This window comes from Gallinula chloropus (assembly GCF_964237585.1).
Source record: "Gallinula chloropus genome assembly, chromosome: 6".
Taxonomy (NCBI): Eukaryota; Metazoa; Chordata; class Aves; order Gruiformes; family Rallidae; genus Gallinula; species Gallinula chloropus.
In genome coordinates this window covers 10,353,871-10,375,853 of record NC_140091.1, presented here as the reverse complement: position 1 = coordinate 10,375,853, position 21,983 = coordinate 10,353,871, and the positions used below count along the sequence as shown (strand labels likewise).

The window sequence follows — 21,983 nt, the reverse complement described above, 5'->3', positions numbered from 1 at the left end:
GGACTTAATACATCCCAGTGCAAATCCCACCGTTATTTTGTGCTTAACTGCTGTTTTGCACCAGGAGGTGCTGATCAGTAACAATCCAGATAAGAAAGGCAGTTGGGCTCTGTAAAGTACTGTTGGTTAGGATTAACCCTATAAAGAAAGGCATTGGTAATCTTACATCCTTTCAGGTGCTGTGAACCCTGAGCTGTGCAGCATTGAACAGACATCCTCTCATCCAGCACGCTCTGCAGACCCCATCTGTAGAAAGGGTCACCCTGTTTTGGGGGAGTCTCTTACAAGAAGACAATTCTACTGCAAACAGAAAGGATGCTCATGTGAGAACTAGCTGCCTTTTTAGATAAAGACATGGACATTCAGGTGGCATAGTTGCATGTGCTGAGTGGGGGTTGCCTGCAGACTCCTGTGTCACAACTAGCTGCTGAGCTTATTCTGCAGCCGTGGCTTGTGTGTCCCACAGCACAGGCTTGAGACCAGCCTGGACCTACTCAGGTTAATGGTTATGTGGATCACCAGGTCCTTGGTGTACGATGGCCTTCGGGTCAGAGTCACTCCAACTGCTGTAGTGTGTCCCTAAAACAAGAGTGCTGTTTGATGTCTCCTGTAAATCTACAAAAATAGGTCTTGAGAAGCTAGGCCAGAAATTGAAAATACAGCCTTTGTGTGAACACGTTAATCAGCTGGGACTTAATTATCTGAAGAAAATTATAGCAGCATAGAGAAGGCAGAGCTATTTTTGGGATAATACGCTGTGTGAATGGTCTGCTTTGAAAACATCCATTCCTCCTATGTAGTCATCCGTTCAACCAACATCGAATGCTTCCACTCTTGCTTTTGTTTGGCTTTTTAAAAAACAAATAACATTAATGAGCTTGGACACAGCTGAGCTTGGGAAGGAACTTCCTCAGCTTCTGCTGAAATCAGCTAGACAGCTTTGGAGCTCATCCTGAATGTGGTTTCTTGTTAACAGTTTGACCAGAAATGTAGATTATGAGGATGTTGGGACACACTGTAAGACCTTCCTTTTTGATAAAAAACATTGCCACTGTGTGCAAGTCACTATCTGCAGGGGCTGTAAAGCCAGCAACAGGTATTCTGCTGGACCTTCTGTTGAAGGGAAGGAAAATGGTTGGATATGATAGTGTTCAGTATGAGAGAGAAGCCCGTGCTCAAAGTGACAACTGACTTTGCATAATCTTTTTTCATTCTCCTTTTAGTAACAGAAGAACGTGACTCCTCTGTGAATTTGTGCTCCATCAGGTGTGTGACACTCTCTACAAAAGCAGCTTTTGCTTTGTTTGTGTTTGAAATGCATCTTATGCAAGAGTCGAGCTCTGAGTCTCAAATTTCCATCAAAGTCCACGTGCAGGTTTTGGCAGTGTGGGAACAGGGAATCCTTCAGCTCTTTAAATGACAGTGTCCCTTTCTGAATAATGGTGGGGGGAGACAGAATAGAGCAGGAAGACAAAATTATTTTGGGATTCAAAAAGCATAGATATGTGAGGATCTGCTGCATTTTAGCTCACTTTGCACACAACTGTTTTGAGCTCTGTCAGAATGATTAAAAATATATATATGCATGGTTTTATTTGATCTAAGGTGTCATTTCCTAGTGTCCACATTTGAAAATACCTTTATTTGCTTTCTTAGCCCTAACTTCACATCAGAGAGGGATTTTTTTATAAAGTAGTCTTCTCATTTGGAAGCATTTGCCTGCTGCAGGTATATAACAGCCTGTAAACAATTACGTGTGGTGAAAAGGAAGCAAAAATGTTTCTGTTCTTCAGACAGCCTTGATAATGAGCTGTAGTTCCATTCTGAGTTGGTGAAAAATTGGATTCAAGGGTGACAAAGCACATATCTGGCATGAAAAGATGGGACTGATCCATCAGCAGTGATGTTCTTTGGAGCATTATTTTTTTATTGCTTGTTTTTCTTGGCTGTGCCTTAATAAATGCCTTTGCCATTCACTCCTAATCAAAACCCTGCCAGTATCAGGTCTTCAGACATTAACCTGCACCAGTTATTTCTGATTAAAAGTGTTTATGCCCAGCTGCAGTGGTACTTAGAGCTTGGTTCCTGAGCCAGCTGATGGTGAGTTGGTAGAAGAGAAAGGTTTAGTGTAGAAGTTGTATGGGATATGCTAAAGGCAGACAAATAGCTCTGGCTCCCTTCTGTCTCATCAGTGCTTAGTGCTGATTTAAAAAAAAATCCAAAACTACAAAAAAGTATGTTTTTACCTGAGCTCCTCTATTAATTGTATGTTATTGCTGGATGCTTCTTTTTGTACTTCTCAACTCTGAGAAATTGTAAACATGTGCATTGTAAAGAAGAGAAGAGAGGAAGAAGGAAGGGGAGAAAACAGGCTCCTTTTCTAGTCTCTAGTAACTATTAATCTCCTTTGTACCAGTAGAAACTGTAAAGAACCTACTTCATCTTTATTCTAGTTTCACAAGGACCTCTTTGATTCTATTTATTCTTTTATTTTTATGTGGAAAGGGTTAATTGCTACAATTTACTGAATTGCTGCAAAACTCAAGTTGGTTTTGTTTTTCTCTAGGCAAAAATGTCTGCAGCATGTGACTTCATCACACTCCACAATGGGCAGAAGATGCCTCTTATAGGACTGGGAACCTGGAAAAGTGAACGTGGCCAAGTAAGCAGACAACAATACAATATTGTGCTCTCAGCTGGTACTTGTGTTTTGTGCACCTTTTTTGAAGACCTTAGATATAAGGTCTGGGTCCTTCACTTGGGATTGTTTTAGTCTTAGGTTCACTTAGGTCAGTGGAACATATGTCTGCATTTGCATGTCTACATTTGCATGACTAAGGCCTTAAGGCACAAAAGCAGCAGCAGCAGCAGATCCCTCAAGACTTGTTAACCCAGTCCTCAGGCATTCATCTGGGAGATGAATCCAGAAAGAGACCAATGAGTGGGATGAAGAGCTGAGACAGGGAAAATGCTGTAGCAGTTCCACGGTGCCTGACTGTTCTGGGAATTCCTCAGGTGGTCAGTTTGACCAGACCTCCCTCTGGCTTGGGCTGGTGTTTTAGCTGAAGGTATTATTTTGAGAGGCAAGAACTCGAGTTGTTCTTGTCTGAAGCCCTGTTCCAGTGGTCAGCTTATGTTTAGCTGAAAAGAAATGAGGAACATGTGTGGGTCATCCTGCTTTTAGACTAAGGCAGCTAATGTGTCATCAGACATTCACTCTGCTTCTGAATGAAATGAATGGGCAAACAGCATACTTGGAAACAGTTCTCTGTGTTGCTACAAGCTGTGTATGAGAATGTTTGCATGCTGTGGACCGTGACTCCTGTTGTAATACTTCTCTCCCTTGTCTGTCTCTTCCTTTCTGTTTCATTTATTTAAAAGATGAATTCCTGGGGGCAGATTGCCTTTCACAGCAAGTATGTGCAGTGTCCAGCAGGAATGTCCTCTTGTGTGGTGGAATTCTTTGTTGTAATCAGGTTTTTTTATAATGATATTTTAGTGCCTTTTGCATTAACTTCATGATGGTTTTTAAAATGTGCCAGATGATGTTGAAGGCTGTAGGGGGACCTCATTGCAGCCTTTCTGTACCTGAAGGGAACATACAAACAGGAGGGGAATCAACTTTTTAAAAGGGTAGACAATGGCAGGACAATGGGGAATGGACTAAAGCTAAGGGAAGGGAGGTTTAAATTAGATATTAGGGGGAAGTTTTTTACAGAGTGATGACGTGCTGAAACAGGCTGCCCAGGGAGGTGGTCGATGCCCTGTCCCTGGAGGTGTTCAAGGCCAGGCTGGATGGGGCCCTGGGCAACCTTGTGTTGGTGGTTGGTGGCCCTGCCTGTGGCAGGGGGGCTGGAACTCTGTGATCCTTGGGATCCTTTCCAACCCAGACCATTCTATGATTCTATGTTGGGCTTCTGACTGGGAGGGAAAGCTAAAACCCTTCTCAAGATGACCTGTTGTGCTATTCCCTCATGCCAGCTAGAGGTAAAGGTGGGAAACAAGTGCTAAAAGTTAGATCTGTTCAGATCCAAACAGTCCAAACAACTGTCAGGGCAGAGGAACTCCTGGGAATAGAAGCTGTGCCAGTGTGGAAGCTGAATTGGTGTGAGAGCTCAGTCAACCTCTTAAATGAGGATGAGGGTGAATGCTCAGCTCTGTCACTTAAAACATTAACTGTCAGCTGAATTAAATTTATTAACATGCAGGAACTTAATGGATGAATTTCTGTCCACCCAAAGCAGTTTAATGTGCATTGTGCTAAAACAAATGCCTGAACCTAAACAAACAAAATATGAACACATTGTTTTTTGTGCACTGTTCCAAGGAAAGTGGAGTCTTGTAAAACAACCTGGGAACATTCTGCTTGTGCATAATTTAAACCTAGTTCAGATGGATTTTGCCGTAGTAAGCAGCACCTGTAGCAGGTGAACCCCATGTGGGATTCAGAGATCTTCTCTGGGGTCCCATGGAAGTAAATGGGAGTCACTTCTCTGGAATATTTACTGTCTTCAAAGTCTTACTCTTAGAATGAATTGAAGACATGACCTAGAAAGTGCAGTGAAACTGACCGGGAACAAATACATTCATATTTATCACTCTTCATAGTTATTTGCACTTTTAAGTGGAGATTTATCAAATTCAGAAGCATACCAGCAATTAGGCAGTGGCCAAATGATTTACCTTTAAAAGGATGTGGGACAAAAACCTAGAGAAGCATAACAATAGTAACTGTGTTTAATCTAGTTGTTTCCAGCTAGCAGCTATTAATTGAAAGCTGCTCTGTGCAAAGGCTGCATTAGAAGCAGGAGTGGAAGCAGATGGCTTTTAGATTATTTCAGGTAAATATTTTGCAGATTCTAATTATTTTCCTTGCCCATCTGCGTTTCAGTCTTGACCTTACTCTCTTGACTAACTTATTTGTTATTGCTGTTACTGTTCCTGATCCTAAACAAGCCTCATTCTGGTAGCCAGACCTTAGCAGTCCAGTACAAAGGTGTCATTGCAGCTGAGTTTCCTAGAGGGTAAGAACAGGTGAGGGGGAAATGATCAAGTCTCAATCCACATTGGAAGATTAACTGAAAAGAAAATGATGTTTTCTATCCTACATGATCAAATGTAGAAGAGAAATTTGTTTTACGTGTTACCATGGGAACATGTTGGAGGGGTATCAAAGGGAACACAGCACAAACTTCAGCATGAATGAGTTCAAAGAGAAGTCCATACAGCAGCATCAGGAATACCAGTAGCATGTTTGTGTTTTTTTAAAAAACATTGGACCCTGATTATCTGTAATCCTTTAATGCTTCGTTCTCTTCCCTCAAGTGGGCCATGCTTTCAACCTGGAGGACTGATCCCTACCAGATGAACAGTCTATCTTTCTGTGGCAGAGACTGGTTCTGTAGGGAGGAGAAGTGTGGGGATGAGGGAAGTTGCATTATTTACTCTGTGAAACTTCAGGAAAGCTGAAGAGGAAACGTGTACCTTAGAAAACCAGCTGGACTGGGTGTCTTGTGACAGGGTTGCAGCTAGGGAGGAGACTGTTAGTCCTTGAAAAATTTGTTAGACAATCCAAAGAATCTTTGCTACATGCACAAAAATTCACTCCTACTGGTATATAGTAAGGAAGGAAGTTGAATTTCACATCTGAAGGATAGGAGGCAAAACTCTTCATTTAGGGAACTTCAGCTCTGAGTTGGCATTAATTATCTGGTGGTCTGAGTTCTTCTTCAGCAAATTTTAGTATAGTATTTGCAAACTGTGATGTAGCAACACTTATGCTGTAGTCATACCTCATCTGAATATCATGTGGATGGATGATATGTTTGGAAAATGTGAAGGATCCTGTGGCTGTTACTATTTCACAGCACCAAATAACCAGAAGCGTATGAATCTTCAAGTGTTTCTGTTGTCACCCCTCCTCTCTTCCCCAGCCCCCTGAGAAATGCATGTACCTATCTGAACATAATCTCAACAATATAAAGCTTTCTGTTAAAATAAAGTATTCTTCTTAGGTTTAAGTCTGTTATTAGGGTTCCACCCCCACCTTCCATAAACGGGTTTTTTTTTGCACATTTTCTCTTGGTTATTTTCCTTTTGCTATTTTTACACTGGAATGTCACAGGAGGCTAATCTAAACAAAAAAATGTTGCCCAAGTATAAACATTATTGAAATGACCAGTCCCAGTTTTTCAGTGCTAGAAGTTTATAGAAACACTCAGATATAGAAATACAGCTGCCTTTTTATCACTTTCCAGAGATGTGTTTGGTGTATCTTACCCCTAGTTTCCTTCAGGTTGTGCCTAGTTTCATTTTATGACAAATTTTGTACCTGTTTGGATTAAAAAAACCCCAAAAGAAACTGATAGTGGAAATGGGGGATTAGTACAGGCAAAAAACACAGCTGTTTTTCTTTTCCTCCCTGCTTCTGCTCTACAACTCTCACCTCTTTGGAGGGTGAATATTGAGTCTTAGAAGCCTTCAATATGTCTCAAATGGTTTCAGAATTACTATGACCTTGACTTCACAGTGACCTTCTGATGAATGTGTTTGTTAAAGTGAAACAAGGAGTGTAAATGCCATCCTGTTACAGAAAGGAAGAGCTTACTTTGCTTTGTCATTCTGGCTAAGGGAAACTGTTCTAACTCCAGTTTTCCTCTCAAAATGCCAAAGAATGCAGTCAGAATATCCTGTGTCTGCCTTTGCAGTCCTCCACAAGAAAAATAAATACAATCCACCAGTAGATCTTTTCCACATCTGATTTCCCCCTTCTCTTTCTGTAGCACCTGCAAGCAGGACTGTACACAACTTTTAATTGGTGTTAATAGTTTTGTCAGCTTTTAAATTGAAAATGCCAGTATTTTAAGTTGAAAGCAATCAGCCTCTCTAGCTTTTGTAGACAGATTTTTAAATCTCTTCACAAGAGAGACATGTTTCTACAAATAGATCAGGACCCTCTTGCATCCAGCCTTTTACACAGTAATTCGTGGTCTCTCACCACCTCGAGAGACAGGTTAGAGAAGAGCAGTGCATAGGAATTGCTGTACAGAACACACTCTTACTGTAGCGCTTGAGATGGGCAGATGGAAGAGAGAACATGTGCTTATAGTCCACTAGAAGCCAAACAAAATAGATTGTACTCAATGCTCATTGACATAACAGGAGATGATGACTACACTGAAATCTGTGGTAATTCTTGGTTCTTGCACAGTCAGTTATTAAAAACCTTTATTAAACAGCTAGTTAAGAAACTTCAGAAAGATGTCATTCTGTGTTCCCTTCTTCAGGTTGTTGGCTTGCTCTGTATCTGAGGCCCACATCTGGGTATGTTTTGTGCTTGTGCTCCATCAGAGCTTTCAAAAGCAGAAGCAGATTCAAAGCATAGTGCCTGGATTCCCCACCATTCTGGCTTATGTGTAAGGATATGGAGTAAGGGATATGCTGCTGTCGCAACACCTTCGATGTCAAAAATGTGGAAAGCAAAGTTCTGAGCATCAGGAAATCCCCTGCAGGCCATGGGTTAATGTTCAGCACTATAGTGACTTTTGTTGTGCAACCAGTGAGAATAAGACATTGAGGAAAAATGTACCATAAAATAGCATCACCCTAGAAATTAAGTGTGAAACAAACCCAAACTGGCAATTCTGGGATTAGAAACCAGACTTTTCCTTTACTGAGAGAGAAGATGTATCTTCTAGGTTTGACTGACATTGATTGATTGGTCTGTTAGTTCCAGAAAGTTTGTCTTCCTAGGCCATGATTTATTTGAAAACTGCTTCTTAAAGTTCATTTTATGTTTAAGAAAAGTGTGACAACTCTGGTTAAGAATGAATCCCTGTTCTATCTGGCAAGTTCTTGCATGCTTAGCCTCTGTGTGTGTGTGGTCTGTTTTCTTGTTACTCTTGGAGCAGCTATTAGCAATTAATTACCTCTTCACTCCTGAAGGCTGTGCCATGGAGGACTATTATTTGAGTCTCGTGACCTTATTTAGGTCTATAGTTTGGGGCTGTTCCTCACTAAATCTCTAAACTTTTTAGGGTTTTTCCCCCCCCCCCCATGATGTGTCCCTTTCCACTGATTGCTGTGTGTAATCTGTTCCTGATTGCAGGTGAAAGAAGCAGTGAAATATGCCCTAAGTGTGGGTTATCGCCACATCGATTGTGCAGCAGCTTACAGCAACGAAGCAGAGATTGGTGAGGCCTTCCAGGAATGCCTTGGGTCCAACAAGGTAAACACTGTGCTAAACTCTATATTGTATCGGAATTTACAACTGCAACATGAAAGTAGGCTGTAAAGTTAATTCTTGTGGCTTTTCTTCCTAGTCTATCCCAGCCATTTGTTACTAATGAGAAGTAGGCATGAAAGATGGCTTTCTCTCCTCTACAACCAACCTGACTGTCAGGAGGAGGAAAGATTGTCAGGAATATTTGTGTGGAAGCTACAGAAAATGCCTGCCCCCAGTATCCCCAGCTGGGTGTTCAAAAATTACTAGTTGTAATGGAAAATATTTGCTGTTATTTCTATGGAGAGTTACTGTAGTTTGCCAGTCTAGAACAGCAGCAAGGGCAGACTCAATGACTCTGGCCTTTTTTTGCTAGAGAACAAATAGGAGTGAGTTAAATACAGACTTTAGAAAACAAACCCAACAGTTATTGCACTTAAAGGTTTGCTAGCTGTGACTCAAGGGCTTCCAGTGAGAGTAAATATAATGGCCTATATGTAATGAGAATGCCTATGAATCACCTCAGGTGGAATCCTGAGTTCATCCCCTTGTTCTTATTGGCCCGAGGGGCTGACTATCTGTACAGCCTTAGAGCCCTTGGAAAGAAAAGTCTTATTTCCTGCTGCTCTTGTCTTTGCTTTAGGGCAATCACGTTGTTACATGATTAGCTTGAGAGAGGCTGTTTTCAGCTTGCCCCAGGGATTCCTTCCTGCTAGATACGGTGATTAGTACAGGGTGATTGGAACAGGGAGCTCTTACTGGTTTGTATTAGCTAGCTAACTTAAAACTAGAATTTTTGAAACATCCTTCTCTTTGAACCCTACAGCCATATGTGAAACACAGGAATAACTGAATAGTTGGAGGAGAGAAACTAAGGAACTAATCATTCCAGCTTCTGCAAAGTGTAGACTTGAGTGAAATTTGGTCATGCATAAGTCAGTGAGAAGTGCCCTCTGATGGTGTTCCGTGTTTCAGCTTGCCAAATACAATCTCTCTTTTGCATTTTATACTTCTAGTTTTATATTTCTGATTTGTTTAATTTCTGGCTCTTACCCTTCCAATACAGGGCACGAGTTGCTCAGTTCTTAGCGCTTTCCTTCCAGAACCTACACACTCAATCGCAGGGGTTTGGGGAAACTACTTCTGTTTATTTTCCCACGTTCTCTCCATGAGAAGCATTATTGACTTGTAACACGTGATGAATCTAGTGAATTAGCTAGTTGTGCCTAGAATATGTGAATTGTTAAATAGAAATTACAAAGTTTATGTATGAATAAGCTTGAGCAATCTTTCTGTTGGCCACGTCTCACTTTGTAGTGGCTTTAGCCCTTGAATTGGAAAGTTTGGGAAAGCATGTGTGTGGAGTGGTTTGTTTTGTTTTTCAGAACCTCTAATAAATTTCTAAGTATTTGGTATACTTCAGTATAGTTCAGAACTTGTCAGTCTGTTTATTTCTCTTGCTTTTCTCCATGCAGTATATCTTGAAAGATTTCATTTGTAGCTTCCATGAGTTTATCTTTTTTTTTTTTTCTTCCTAAACATAAATTGTTCTCCTTTGTTTTAAAGCTAGTTGGGGAATTGCTGCAATTCTCTTTCTGAACTTGTTCCAGCATATTATGCTCTCCTCCCTTTCTTAAAGGTTATTAAAAGGGAGGACCTGTTTGTAACATCAAAGCTGTGGAATACCAAGCACCACCCAGAAGATGTAGAGCCGGCGCTAAGGAAAACACTTGGAGATTTGAAACTGGATTACCTGGATCTGTACCTCATGCACTGGCCTCATGCCTTCGAGTAAGTCCTACCTGGAAAGGACACAGAATGCAGAAACCCCAGTTTTACATAAGTGGCTGGTGTTTATATCCTGAGGACCTTTCTGAGTTGTGAGTTTCTTCCTGTGTATTCTGTCTGTGAGACAGTGTGGTTAATACCATAGAGTGTGATACCATAGACACTCTTTTCTCTGCCCATAACTTTTACTCATATTTGGTTCATTCACAGAAATGATTGTTCAGATTTCATTCTTTGAATTTCAGTTGAGTGGGAATTTGCTGTTAGATTTGCAGCATGTCCGTGGACATACAGTAGAGGAGACCCGATTTCTGTGTTTTTGTGCACAGCTGTTGTAAATAGAAAAGGGATAATTGTTCTCATTATTTCACAGAATCATCATATAATGGTTTGGATTGGAAGAGACCTTAGACATCATCCTTTTCCAACCCCCTTGCTATGGGCAAGGACACCCTCCACTAGCCCAGGCTGCCCAAAGCCCTGTCCAACCTGGCCTTGAACACTGCCAGGGAGGGGGCAGACAAAACTTCCCTGGGCAATGGTGAGGCTGGAAAAAAATGAGTGTTAAATCTTAATTTAAAATCTTCAAGCAATTACTTTTTTTTTTAAATAGTGAGAATATCTAAACAATAAAATTAGTATCACTAAGCTTCTGACAGTTAGGCATAGATGCTAGAGTTACATGACTGAAAGTAGTCTATCTAGAAAAAAATATAAAGCTTTATGGAACAGGTTTCTGTACTGAAGCCTGCCATCTTACACTGGAAATTTTGCTTGATGTGAGGTAAAATACTTGTTGAGTTTAAAATACCCTGGTGGCTTCATCTAGGCACAGGGGAAGAGTGGCAGGTATTTCTGTTTCTGCTACTGACCAACATGGAAATACCAAAAACTGATTTGTGCCTTAGTTTTACTCATCTGTAAAATGAGAATTAAGTGCTTTGTGAAGAATGCATCACTTTTCACTCATAGCTATTAACTGTGCTAGAGTGGCAAAGCACATGCAGTGTCATGATGGAGTCTGTATGAAGAGGAAACGAGAATGACTTCTTATGATGCTTTAATTGCAGTAATTTTACAATGTGAGGAAATATGAGGAGAGGAAGTTCTCCAGTTAAGTGCAAAATGTGCTTACCCTACAATCCCATGAGAAGCAGAGCTCCTTGGTTTAGTTTCTTGCAGGTTTTTTTTTTTCCCCCTACAACCAGTAAAAGGTCAAGGGGAGAATAAATCTTCCTGCCCAGACATTTGCAAGGAGACTTCACTCAATAGAGGAAACCCAGGAAGATTGAGGGACTTCTATCTCTTCTGCAAATCTGAGAACCATTTTTCCCCTTCTAGTCATATGAACTGAATTTTACAAGTGTACAACTGAGGAAAGATGCTCAAATTAGAAATGTATCCCTTGGCATAACAGAATGAGGAAGTGTTTTCAACTAGAGCTGGCTTAGAGGAAGAGCTTCAGTTAAAAATTCCCCCTGTTGTGAAATAAATTTGTTTGCCATTTGATTGGAAAAAAAAAAACCCTCCATTGCTTCAATCATAACACAAATAATGATACATGTTTAGACATTACTGATGTTTAAATTTGATGTTATGGAAACTGTTGACAAAACTGACATTCTAATAAAGCATTTTCATGTTTTCTTACTGGAAACCACTCACTCTCCAGTGGCTTATCAGTTGTGTGTAGTTGCTGCCATATGGCTAAGTAGTTCAAAGTTCTGTGTAGCAAGCTTGCATAGGAAAGACTGCATGTGAAATAATTTCTTATAGTTTAAGTCAGCATGATGAAAATCAGCAGACAACTTTTCTCAATTTGTAGTCTGTCCTCCAAACTACATGTAAGCTTTTGAGGATACTTTGAGGAGAGTTTCTTTCAGTGAAGAACTAACATAATGTAAATAATGTGGTATATGTACTTACACTTTACCTTTGATGCTGTAGACGAGGGGACAATCTCTTCCCGAAGAACCCTGATAACACGATGCGTTATGATTACACTGATTACAAGGACACCTGGAAGGCTATGGAGAAGCTGGTAGAAAAAGGTCTTGTGAAAGCCATCGGGCTGTCAAACTTCAACAGTCGTCAGATCAATGATATACTGAGTGTGGCTACTGTCAAACCAGCTGTGCTCCAGGTAAGGTGAATAAAGGAGAGGATGAATACCTTTCCTCTGTGTGCATAAGAGTGAAGAATTTGCAAACCAATGCTATGTGCTTAGCACAAGGGGTGCAGCTTCTTATGTACAGGGAAGAATATAGCCATTTCCACAGATTATTGTTTTGGGGACCAGGCCTATATTCATGTTCTGTGGCCATCTCTGCCTGCTTAGTTGAACAGGTCTGAGAAGGAGCTCATCTTTCTTATGAGGAACAATTTAGTCTATAAGAAGGACTATGGGAGAGTAGCTTGAATCTATTCAGTAGAGAGTTTCCTTGCTTGTTGGATGATCTGTTTGGTACATGGGGAGAGTCCAGCACTCTAAAATCTACTCTCCTTTTCCTGTAAACTTGGCCTACCAGATGCTTTTTCATTCTTTCATTAAAGCTTTTCTTCATAAGTTTTTGCAGAATCTGGAATGACCTCCCTATGATGTGCTTGGTTCTGCTGTGCTTTTGACTTTCTGATTGTTCAGAGCTTTAAGTGGTATCTGTTCTCTCTCCACTCATTCTGAGTCATTTCAATAGGTAGAATGCCATCCTTACCTTGCTCAGAATGAGCTGATTGCTCACTGCCAGAAACAAGGACTGGTGGTCACTGCCTACAGTCCCCTCGGTTCTCCAGATCGCATGTGGAAACACCCAGATGAGCCTGTGCTTCTTGAAGAACCTGGGATCAAGAAACTGGCAGAAAAATATAGCAAGTCACCTGCACAGATCATCCTCAGGTACAGACTGATCGTGAGAGAGGGTGGCATTTGGACTTGGCCTTAAATCAAGCAAAACACACAAGCTAGAAGGAATCTACTTGAAGAGTGTGTTCTTCCCCGTTGGTGGGGAGGTAAAATCACAGCAAGTGTCAAAAGAAAACCCCATTTGGTGCTTGTTTTACCTTAGGGGGCAGGTGGATAGACTCTGACAGAGGGGTGCATTCAGGATCTGGATCCATACCTGGGATGGGTCAGTGCTTTTTCTGCAGTGAAGTAGCAGGAGGACAACTGAGGCATCGGTGTACCATGTTTGAGTGTGGCCTACTGAATTTGCATGTGGCCAGTTGCTTGAACCCTTGAGCTGCTGCACTGAGGTGGGCTCCCAGGAAGGGGCTGAGGAAGGGACCTTCCTTCTGTGCACTGAAGGACCATTTGTTGGTTTGTTTTTAGTGAAAGCCAGCTACTGGGTACTGGAAAACAAGATGATTGAGCGATACCCAGAATGTGATCAGCACCTTGTAAAGTAAAATTGGATTTATGTCCTCATTTCTCATCTGGCTTTGTATCTATCACTATTGCTAGCCCAGTCTTGTGCAGCAGTGAGTTACCCTGCCAGCTGAAAATGTTTAAGAGTTTGTGCCAAAGTTACTGGACAGGCACTTGAGGGATCTGAGTGTTCTTCTAGCTCCTCAGTGGTTGTCATGTTGGAACTTGAATAAAATGCTTAAGTACGTTTTTCTGACTGTTCCTTGGCTTTCTAGCTTAAAGCACCTCAAACTTGCTTGTCCAAGGGCATGAGCATCTTCCCCTCATTGGTAGTCCTGTGGCTACTGCCTTGCTTGAGCTTGGACCTGCTAAGTCCTAATTCAACACAGTGCTATGTCAGCCCTCTTCTGGGTGTTTGTGTTTCAGATAGAAGCATGAGTGGCATCTCTGATGCCACAGGTTGTGATTCAGCCTGAATGAATACCATGGTTCTTGTGCTGCACATACAGAAAATCCTTCTCCTTCTCTTCACAGATGGCAGGTGCAGCGGAAAGTGGTTGCCATTCCCAAGAGCGTCACTCCTGCTCGCATTCAGCAGAATCTCCAGGTGAGTTTCACTGGAGGAAAGGAGTTTCCACAGTGCCCTTTGTGTGAGTGATGCACTGTCCTACTGCCTGCAGAACAGCAGGCTGAGGCATTTGGTTTGTACTTGTTCATCAGTGTATCCACAGGCTTAGCAGCGAGGGTGGAGGTTTCTGGAAAACAAATGGCATGTTTTAAGCAGCTGAGGGTGTGAGTGTGTGAGTGTGTGGGCATATGTGCACGTGCACAGTCTTGTTATCAAAAGGTAAAGAATGTACTTTGTAGAAGGTAGATGAAAAATCTTTACTGAAAGCCATGAGACTGAACTTTATTGAAAATGGGGGCCGTCTGATGATGTCCAGTGGTTCTTATTTATGAAGAACAATTGCTCTACCCTGCAAGTCAGGGCTGGTGACTATTTCTGCAGCAAACCATTCATCTAGTGTTGCTGAAGGAATTGATTTTAGTGTGATTCACTTCTGCTCTGAAGTAGAAACAGCTCCCTTTTGAAATTATGTGAAAACTCTGACTTCCAGTAATTTGGAGGGAAGTCTGTGAATCACCCCTGTGATCCTTTTTCAGCCCTTAATCATACAGATGCGCAGGTTACCTATTTTTTTAAGTTAGGACTTGTGTCTGGAACTGCTATTCCCATGAAACAATGTTCAGCCATGTAGTATGCTGCTAGCAATGTCAAGCAAGGCCAGAAAACTCTGCAGTTACCCAAGGTTTAGATCTACATGGGAGCAGAGTATCTGATTGCGTAGGCAGCACTTGCTTGGAGGAAGAGTCCTGCTGCTGTTTATCTTTGTGGAAGAGTGGCAGACAGTATCAGTGTAAGCTTGGAGTTGGCAAGTGTATGAACACCTCAGGCTTTAAGCCTTGCTTTGGTGTTTGTTACAAAATAAGTTTAATTGCAACTTCGTATTTATAATCAGAAGACCAACTAATGCTGTCTGAAGCCAGGATTGTTACAGATACATGAAGCCTTGATCACAGTTGCATGACAATTCTTTCTATTCAAGGCTCAGATTTATCAGAGTTGCAGCTTCTGAAGGTGTTTGAAATATTACAAGTTGTGTTATGGTTAATTTACTTGGGTTTTACCACTAGGATCTTGCAGCCCTAACGTAGCAGGTAGGGTTTCCTTTGCAAGTACAAAAGAAATATTATGTAACTACAGGTTGCTAAGTTATTGCAGTCTTGTGTGTGTGCATGTGTGTGTTTGCCTCAGTTACAACTGTGTTGTTGCACTGTCATCTGACATTAAGCACTGAAATAGTCAGCAATGTCTCAGGTCACAGCTGCTGTTCCATTCTGTCCGGGATTATTGTGAAGTGGAACGTTTTTCCCATTAAGTCAGCTTCATTGCTTGTGCATCTCTGGAGAAGTTGTGACTTACAAATGAAATCAGAGGCAAAACTGAACAGAATTAAATATCAAAAAACTATGGTTGTTGAAGAAAGCCTCTTGCTTTTGTTCTTAGGTGTTTGATTTCAGCCTCTCAGAAGAGGAGATGAGCCACATTGGAAGCCTGAATAAAAACTGGCGTTACATCGTGCCAATGATTACGGTAAATTTCTCATGTTTCTATTTTCCTTCATGTGTGCCCACAACTTGGGTTCTTTCAGTTTTCTTTCTTTTATGTCTCAGTCAGAAGTACTTACTTGTAAGAACACTACAGCTTTTTAGGGTATCTAAGACGAAAGAGTTTTTCAAAAGCTGGGTACAAATAACTTTTTCAAAAACCCTTTCTCATCTGTTTTGGCCACTGGTGGATCTCTGGAATTCTAATTACTGAGCTGTCCATGGGCCTTTAAGACAGAGTCCTGTCTGTCTTCAGGTCATATCAAACTCCTGCTGATTTGTTCTCATGTACAGCCAGGCTAAGGTCTGTTCCATCCCTCCAGAAGTACTTCTTGTTCCAATTATCCCTGCCTATTTTATACCATTAGCCTCAGTGAAGACTCAGGGTACTGATATTTCTCCTCATCCATCATGTAAGTCACAGGAGGGAATTTGTCCGCTCCCCTCCACTGGATGTCCCTTTTCAGCATCTGTTGTAATGACCTTCCTCCAATGGAGTTTGGCTTCAGCACTTGTACTTTCCTTCCTAAATCCATTAGTCACAACATCTTTTCACATCAGTAGTTTCCTGTCACGTGAAACCTTACCTTGTGTGCTATCAGGTGCCAGGCTGTTTTGGGAGAAAACAATGCTTTTTAAATGTTAAGTCCTCTTGGCCTTTTTAAAGGGCTGAACCTCCTTCCTTTTCCCACACCACAAAAAGACAAAGAAAAAAAAAAGTCAATGCCTTGTCTCCTGACTTTAGGGTTCCTCATTTCTTACTTCTGACTACCCAGCAGAGAGCTGTTGGCATTCCCTGGTGCATTGCTGACCCACTGTGCCATAACCATTCTGAAGTGATTTATCCCTTCTCTGTCATGCAGTACACTGCATAGATACTGTAGGTCTCTGCAAATCTGGAAGTTGTCAGGCATACCCTTGCCTCTGCAGCAGTTTGTCTTGCCTGTAAATTATTCTTCAGTAGTCACTGACTGCTGGTTGTAGGAGTTCTTTGGGGAAAGCTTTTCTCCAGGATTTATTGTTGAGGGTTTTTTGAGTGCTTGGGAGTGTACCAGTGCCTAGTTGGAGTTAGAAAAGAGAAGTTGAGAATGTGTGGTGAATGACTGCCTCATATCAAGGGTAGGTACTTGTTACAGCTTTCACCATCATGCTGAGGCTTATGAGAGCTTCAAGGCCATGCTTTTACCGTGTGGTTGCTTCAGTATGTGTGCATAAATATAAACCCCCACATCCCAGCCACAAAATTATCTTTGTTTATGGATCAGGGGGCTGTACACCAAGCTGCAAGCTTAGCTGCTGATCTGTGTGAATGTGGTAGTGACAAGCACACCTGCTGCTGACAGCATGTTTCTCTCAAGTGTTTTGCTACTCATGCTGCAAACAAAGTTGTTTTTGTCAATGAAACTGCAAAATAGATTAGAATGTAGCCTGGCTTGGAAGTGCCAGGGATAATTCATGTGCTTTTGTTACCTGGGAGACCTGATCAGATCACAGCGATCCACAAAGCAGAGATGAAATGCAGTTCAAAGTGCTAGCCCATCCAACTAGAAAAAGGGTGAATGTGTTGCAGCTGGGCTTCAAAGATATTGCAGTATTGTCAGATAACAAGACAGGAAGAAGAAAGATGAGGGGAATTAAAATACAACTGTAGCTGTAAGATCTCTAGTGGAACCTTTTGTCTCCTGCCCATCCCTTCTGGGCTTATCAGAATTAATTTTTATCAACTGTGAATTAAAATTCCTGTCTAACCTTTCATGCCTCTCTCCTCTGTGAATCTAATTTACACTGTCTGGATTTCAAAGTGTGATATGGCAGTGATATCAGAGCTCCTATCACAACTGATGAGACAGTTTTTTCCTTGCTTTACTTCACTGATAAATAACCACAAGTTCTTATAGTTGTGCCACTCATCTCCACATTGTGTTTTGTTTAAGGCCCAAGGAGGAGCCTCTCCTATTCCATTGCATGTAGGCAAGTTGCTTTATACTTTAACAGTTCATTGTCTGGAGAGAGGTTGGAAGTTACCTTGCACCAGCCAGAAATCTGAACTTTTGGAAACACATAACTGGCCAAGGAATGTACTTAAATGAAACCTGAGTGGCAGGCATGCCAGGAGATGATCTGTCCATGTTTGATACCTACCATTGACCTGCAGTGTGTTCACTGCTGATTTTACACCCCCTCCTTCTCTCAGATTCCTGGGGTAGAATGGAGTCAGCTATGTGTGAAACATTGCTTCTGGCAGCTGCTGTCCTGGCATGCTCTGAGCAAGAATGATTACCTGAAGAGCTGCAGCTGAACTGGGGGTGGAATGAGGAACATGAATTTTAGGAACCCGAGGAAGTTGTTGGCTCTCAAGAGAAAATGAGGAAATCTGAGGATACTGTAATACTTTTGTCCACAGCTATAAGGATTGCCTTCAGTTGACAGCTTTGTTTTGGCTTTCTTTTATTTTAATCAGAGCATCAGTCAAATGTTAAATCTCAACATCTTAGTTTTCTGCTCTGTAGTGCCCCCAAGTGACTAATTTCACACTTCAGTAGTCACTGTAAGCAATTCATTACTGGGTATTTCAGTTGTTGCTTTGAAATGCAGGGTTTATGCCGAAAGCAAGAGGGATTTGCTAGTGGATACTTGGTCTGAAAGTCCCTGTGATTCCCTCTGCTCCCATAACATTCTGAGTGATCACTAGCATGGCATTTATATGTACTGGAATTCAGTTGTTTCTGTAACATTACTTCTGTGCAGTCATTAGTTACGTTTTAGCTGAATGGTGCAAGTCTTTCACTCAGAGAGGTGTGTATCTCTTTGCCAGTGCTGCACCTAAATTTCCCCTGGCACTACAGATGAGGAGCAAGGTTTTCTCTCAGCTCCTTGGAGGTCGGGGATGTTGCAATGCACTTAGTGCATCTAGAAATGCAGTGTGTGCAGGAATTGAGACTTCTGCATGGCCACATCTGCTTTTGGGCTGGCCCAAGCCTCTGTCCCAGTATCTGTGAATATCAGTTCCACTATTCCCGTTTTACCCACGGGGAAGTTGGTCTTCCTTGGAGATGTTCTTGAACAAAAAGTGCTATGAAGGAATTCTGTGACACTGTTAATGCTTCACTGTGTGACCCTGAGCAAGTTATTCCCTGTGTTTCATCTTATCCATCTATAAAATTGGCAGCCCAGCAACTCTCTCTCCTAGAAGCCTGGGCAAAAGCTGCAACTCCAGTGAAGTGTTTTGAAGTGTGCTTGCTATGACACTTAACAGCACTACAAGGCAAAAGGCTTTTAACTATTCTTCATGCAATTCTTCAGACCTCAGCAGCTTGAAAGACTCTTGCTTGGGGCTACAGAGATCTGTTTGTTGAAATTTTTCTCTCAAGAGGTGCTAAGGCTCAGGAATAGAAGGAACAGCTCTTCTTTAAGTCAAGACGCTTCCAGATGTTTGGGATATGAAGATTTAAAATCTAAATGGATCAAAATTTGAAACTGAGAGTAAGAATGGATTTCTCTCTTTCTGACTTGAGTCTGTTTACTTCACAGGTGAATGGCAAGCTAGTAGCAAGAGATGCTGGACACCCCCATTACCCCTTCAATGACCCCTATTAACTGCTAGAAAATAAGGTGTAAGAGGAACGTGCTCCTCTGCATGCCCTTCCACAAAATAATTGTCACCACAATTTGTCAAACACCTGTGCAAATAAAACCTTCCTCCCTGAGTAGGTTTACTTACAATGTACTGCTTCTAATCGACTCCTTCCTGGAGATACTGTAGCTTCCATGTCAAAGCTTGAGGATTTACTACAATGACTCCAAGCTTGCTCCTGGAAGCATCAAATCTTTTGGGGATTAGATAATGAGTAGGGGAATCTAAATCAAATTCTAAACATGTCATCATGAGGCTAGGGCAATACTTTGGGTTTACTGCCTGTCAAATGGGTTTGAAAGCTTTAGTTATTACCATAAGGAAAAAAAAATGAGTGAAGGCATGAAAGCATTTAAAGACTAAACAACTCAGCCATCAGCTGGTATCTTTATTAATATTTTTTATACAGGGATTAAAATGAAATGTGCTACAGTCACACTATGTCCATAAAGCATTCGTTAAACCCTGAGTAACCAGTCATACCCAGTGTATGTTTTCTTTTAATTTGCTGGTAGATGTGAGGAGAATAAATGCATGCCTTGGAGCAGGCCCTCAGGGCAATCCTCTCTTGCTTGTCACCTGGACAGGTTTCAGCCCTGTCAGTAGCTCTGATTGTCCCCAGAGAAGCCTCAAGAACTTTTTTGGTAAGTTTTGTGGAAAAAAGCATCCTGATTTTGCTGTGAAGTTGCCCAGTGTCTCTTTACCAAAGATGTCCAGTTTGAGTTCTGGAAGGTCACAAAATTAATTCCTGACTATATACAGTAAAGACTGGCCAGAGGGCCCCTTCCAACTTTAACATTGTGTTCTTGACTGCTGCCTGGGTTGATGCTCAGGAGGGCTGGTCCTGTCTCCAGTTGTACCGCTGGGCATGTCCCTTGCCTTTCTGTGCCTCTCTTTTCCCACTTGCTGTGCTTCTGTGTTACTCCCTGTCAGGGACTGATTTCCTGAGCGCTGGTACGCTGGAACTCCAGCTCTAACAAGGGTTTTATTTTGTTGCAGTCTCTTAATGAATAGTCTGGCTGCCTGAGTACAAAGGCATTACTAATGCTAATATTTTGGTATTAGTATTTACTAATTTAGTATTTACCAGTGCTCTGAGGGTGATACCTTCTGTGGCCTTAGTAATATTAACACTTTATTTTGGTTTTTCTACCTGTAAAATGGGATTAATGCTCATTTGCCTTGGTGCAGACAGGGTACCAAGGCAGATTTTCTAAAGGCCTCTCTGACTTAAAGCAGAGGAACTCTTTGAGGATCTGTTGGTGCCATTCTGAGGGAGTCATAGGTGTGACTCCTCGTTGGCTGCTGGATCAAGAAAGCTTCACTGACCATATGTGAAATGAAGAACACTTATTTTTCATTCTTCCCTGTAGCAATAACAAACATAGCATTAGAAAATATAATCCTCAAGTAGTTCAGAAATTAAATAATTAGATTCTTTTAGTGCTGGTAACCTCATTTACAGTAGGCCTGTAGTAAAACTATATTCAATCCAGTTGAAATGCCTCCTCGTGTATTTCCTGCCCTGGGCCTCGCAGCTGGACTGGAACAAACCTGTTTATTGCCTTTTGTAGTCCTTATGTAAAATTTAAAGAGTTTCTGTTCCTCAGTAAAGTGTTTCCCTAATTCCTGCTGAATTTACCTCAGTGGAGAAAGCCATTACAGCTCAGTTGGGATTCCTTACTTAGACTGGATGTTTTCTTCCAGGGGAAATGAAAATCCCTGTTTGTTTCTAATTATCCTAATCAAACACGGGTGACTTTGACTACGGTTCTTCCAGCAGATCCGTAGGGAAGCAGCTTTGCTTGGAAGGCACTGTGTGCAACAGTAACAGTGTTGGTCCTGCCAGGGGCGGCGGCTCGGGTTGTTTGTGTCTTCACCTGTACGCCTGCACCTCTGAAATAAACCCTGACCTCTCTGTATGGCTTTGAGACGTTTTTACCCCTCTAACCTCAGTAACAGTTTCTTCTCTGAACTAGAGTAAGCGGGCTGAAAGAATCCCCCCCCCCCCCCCAAAGCAGAGATTGGTTCAGTATCTCTGCTGACCCCGCAGTTCCCGGCTCCGTCGCTGCGCGGGGGTAACACGGCGCAGGCGAAGCTGGGGAAGTTTCGTCTTGAAATAGCGGGGAGGGGGGGGGGGAATGAGCCTCCACCAATGGCTTTGCTGCTGCTGTGCAAGTTTTCTGGAGGTCTCTGCTGTCAGGGCTGCAGCAGCCATGTCTGCCTTGGCTGGTAGGTTACATGTGCCGGGGGGCAGAGCGAAGCGGCGGCGTGAGCTGAGGCGGGGCCGGCTGACCGCCCGCTTTGAGTAAGCTGCGGGTCACTGCGGGTGGCGGCAGCGCTGCTAGTGACCCGAGCGGCAGGGAAGCCGAAGCACCGGCCCTTCAAAGAAGGGATGGGGGTTGTGCACCGTGTTACCAACCGCTGTCCCTCTGCTCCGGTCAGATGGCAGCGGCGGGCCGGGCGAGTCCCGGGAACCGAGAGTCCCGGGAGCCAGAGCCCGGCCGGCCCGTCGGAGACCTGCGCCGGGGCGCGACCCCGGCCCGCGAGGCTTCCCCTCCCTTGGGGGCCGGCCCTTGCCCCCCCCCCCCTCCCCGGGAAGCCATCCCCCGCGGCTTGTCTACCTACCCCCGGGACGGGAAGGAGCCAGGCTCCGGCCCTCCCACCGCCCCGGGGCCCGCCCAGCCGCTGTCTGGAGCCGGGCCGCGGCCACCGCAGGGTCGGGGCGGGGCTGGCCCGGCGGGGAGCCGGCACCCGGCGGCCCCGTGGCGCGACTACGCTCCCCAGCGTGCCGCGCGCCAGCGGCTGCC

At 42.8% G+C, this 21,983-nt stretch overlaps 1 protein-coding gene across 1 annotated transcript; it reads left to right on the top strand.

The window, feature by feature from the left end:
• Positions 1 to 1,228: 1,228 nt before the first annotated feature.
• AKR1A1 (aldo-keto reductase family 1 member A1) lies at positions 1,229 to 21,095 on the top strand. The gene is made up of 9 exons (XM_084266373.1): positions 1,229 to 1,266; positions 2,567 to 2,662; positions 8,108 to 8,227; positions 9,861 to 10,012; positions 11,957 to 12,152; positions 12,703 to 12,902; positions 13,905 to 13,977; positions 15,439 to 15,525; positions 19,071 to 21,095. The coding sequence occupies exons 2-9, from the start codon at positions 2,573 to 2,575 to the stop codon at positions 19,134 to 19,136; spliced, it is 984 nt and encodes a 327-aa protein (XP_084122499.1). The 5' UTR covers positions 1,229 to 1,266; positions 2,567 to 2,572; the 3' UTR covers positions 19,137 to 21,095.
• Positions 21,096 to 21,983: the final 888 nt, after the last annotated feature.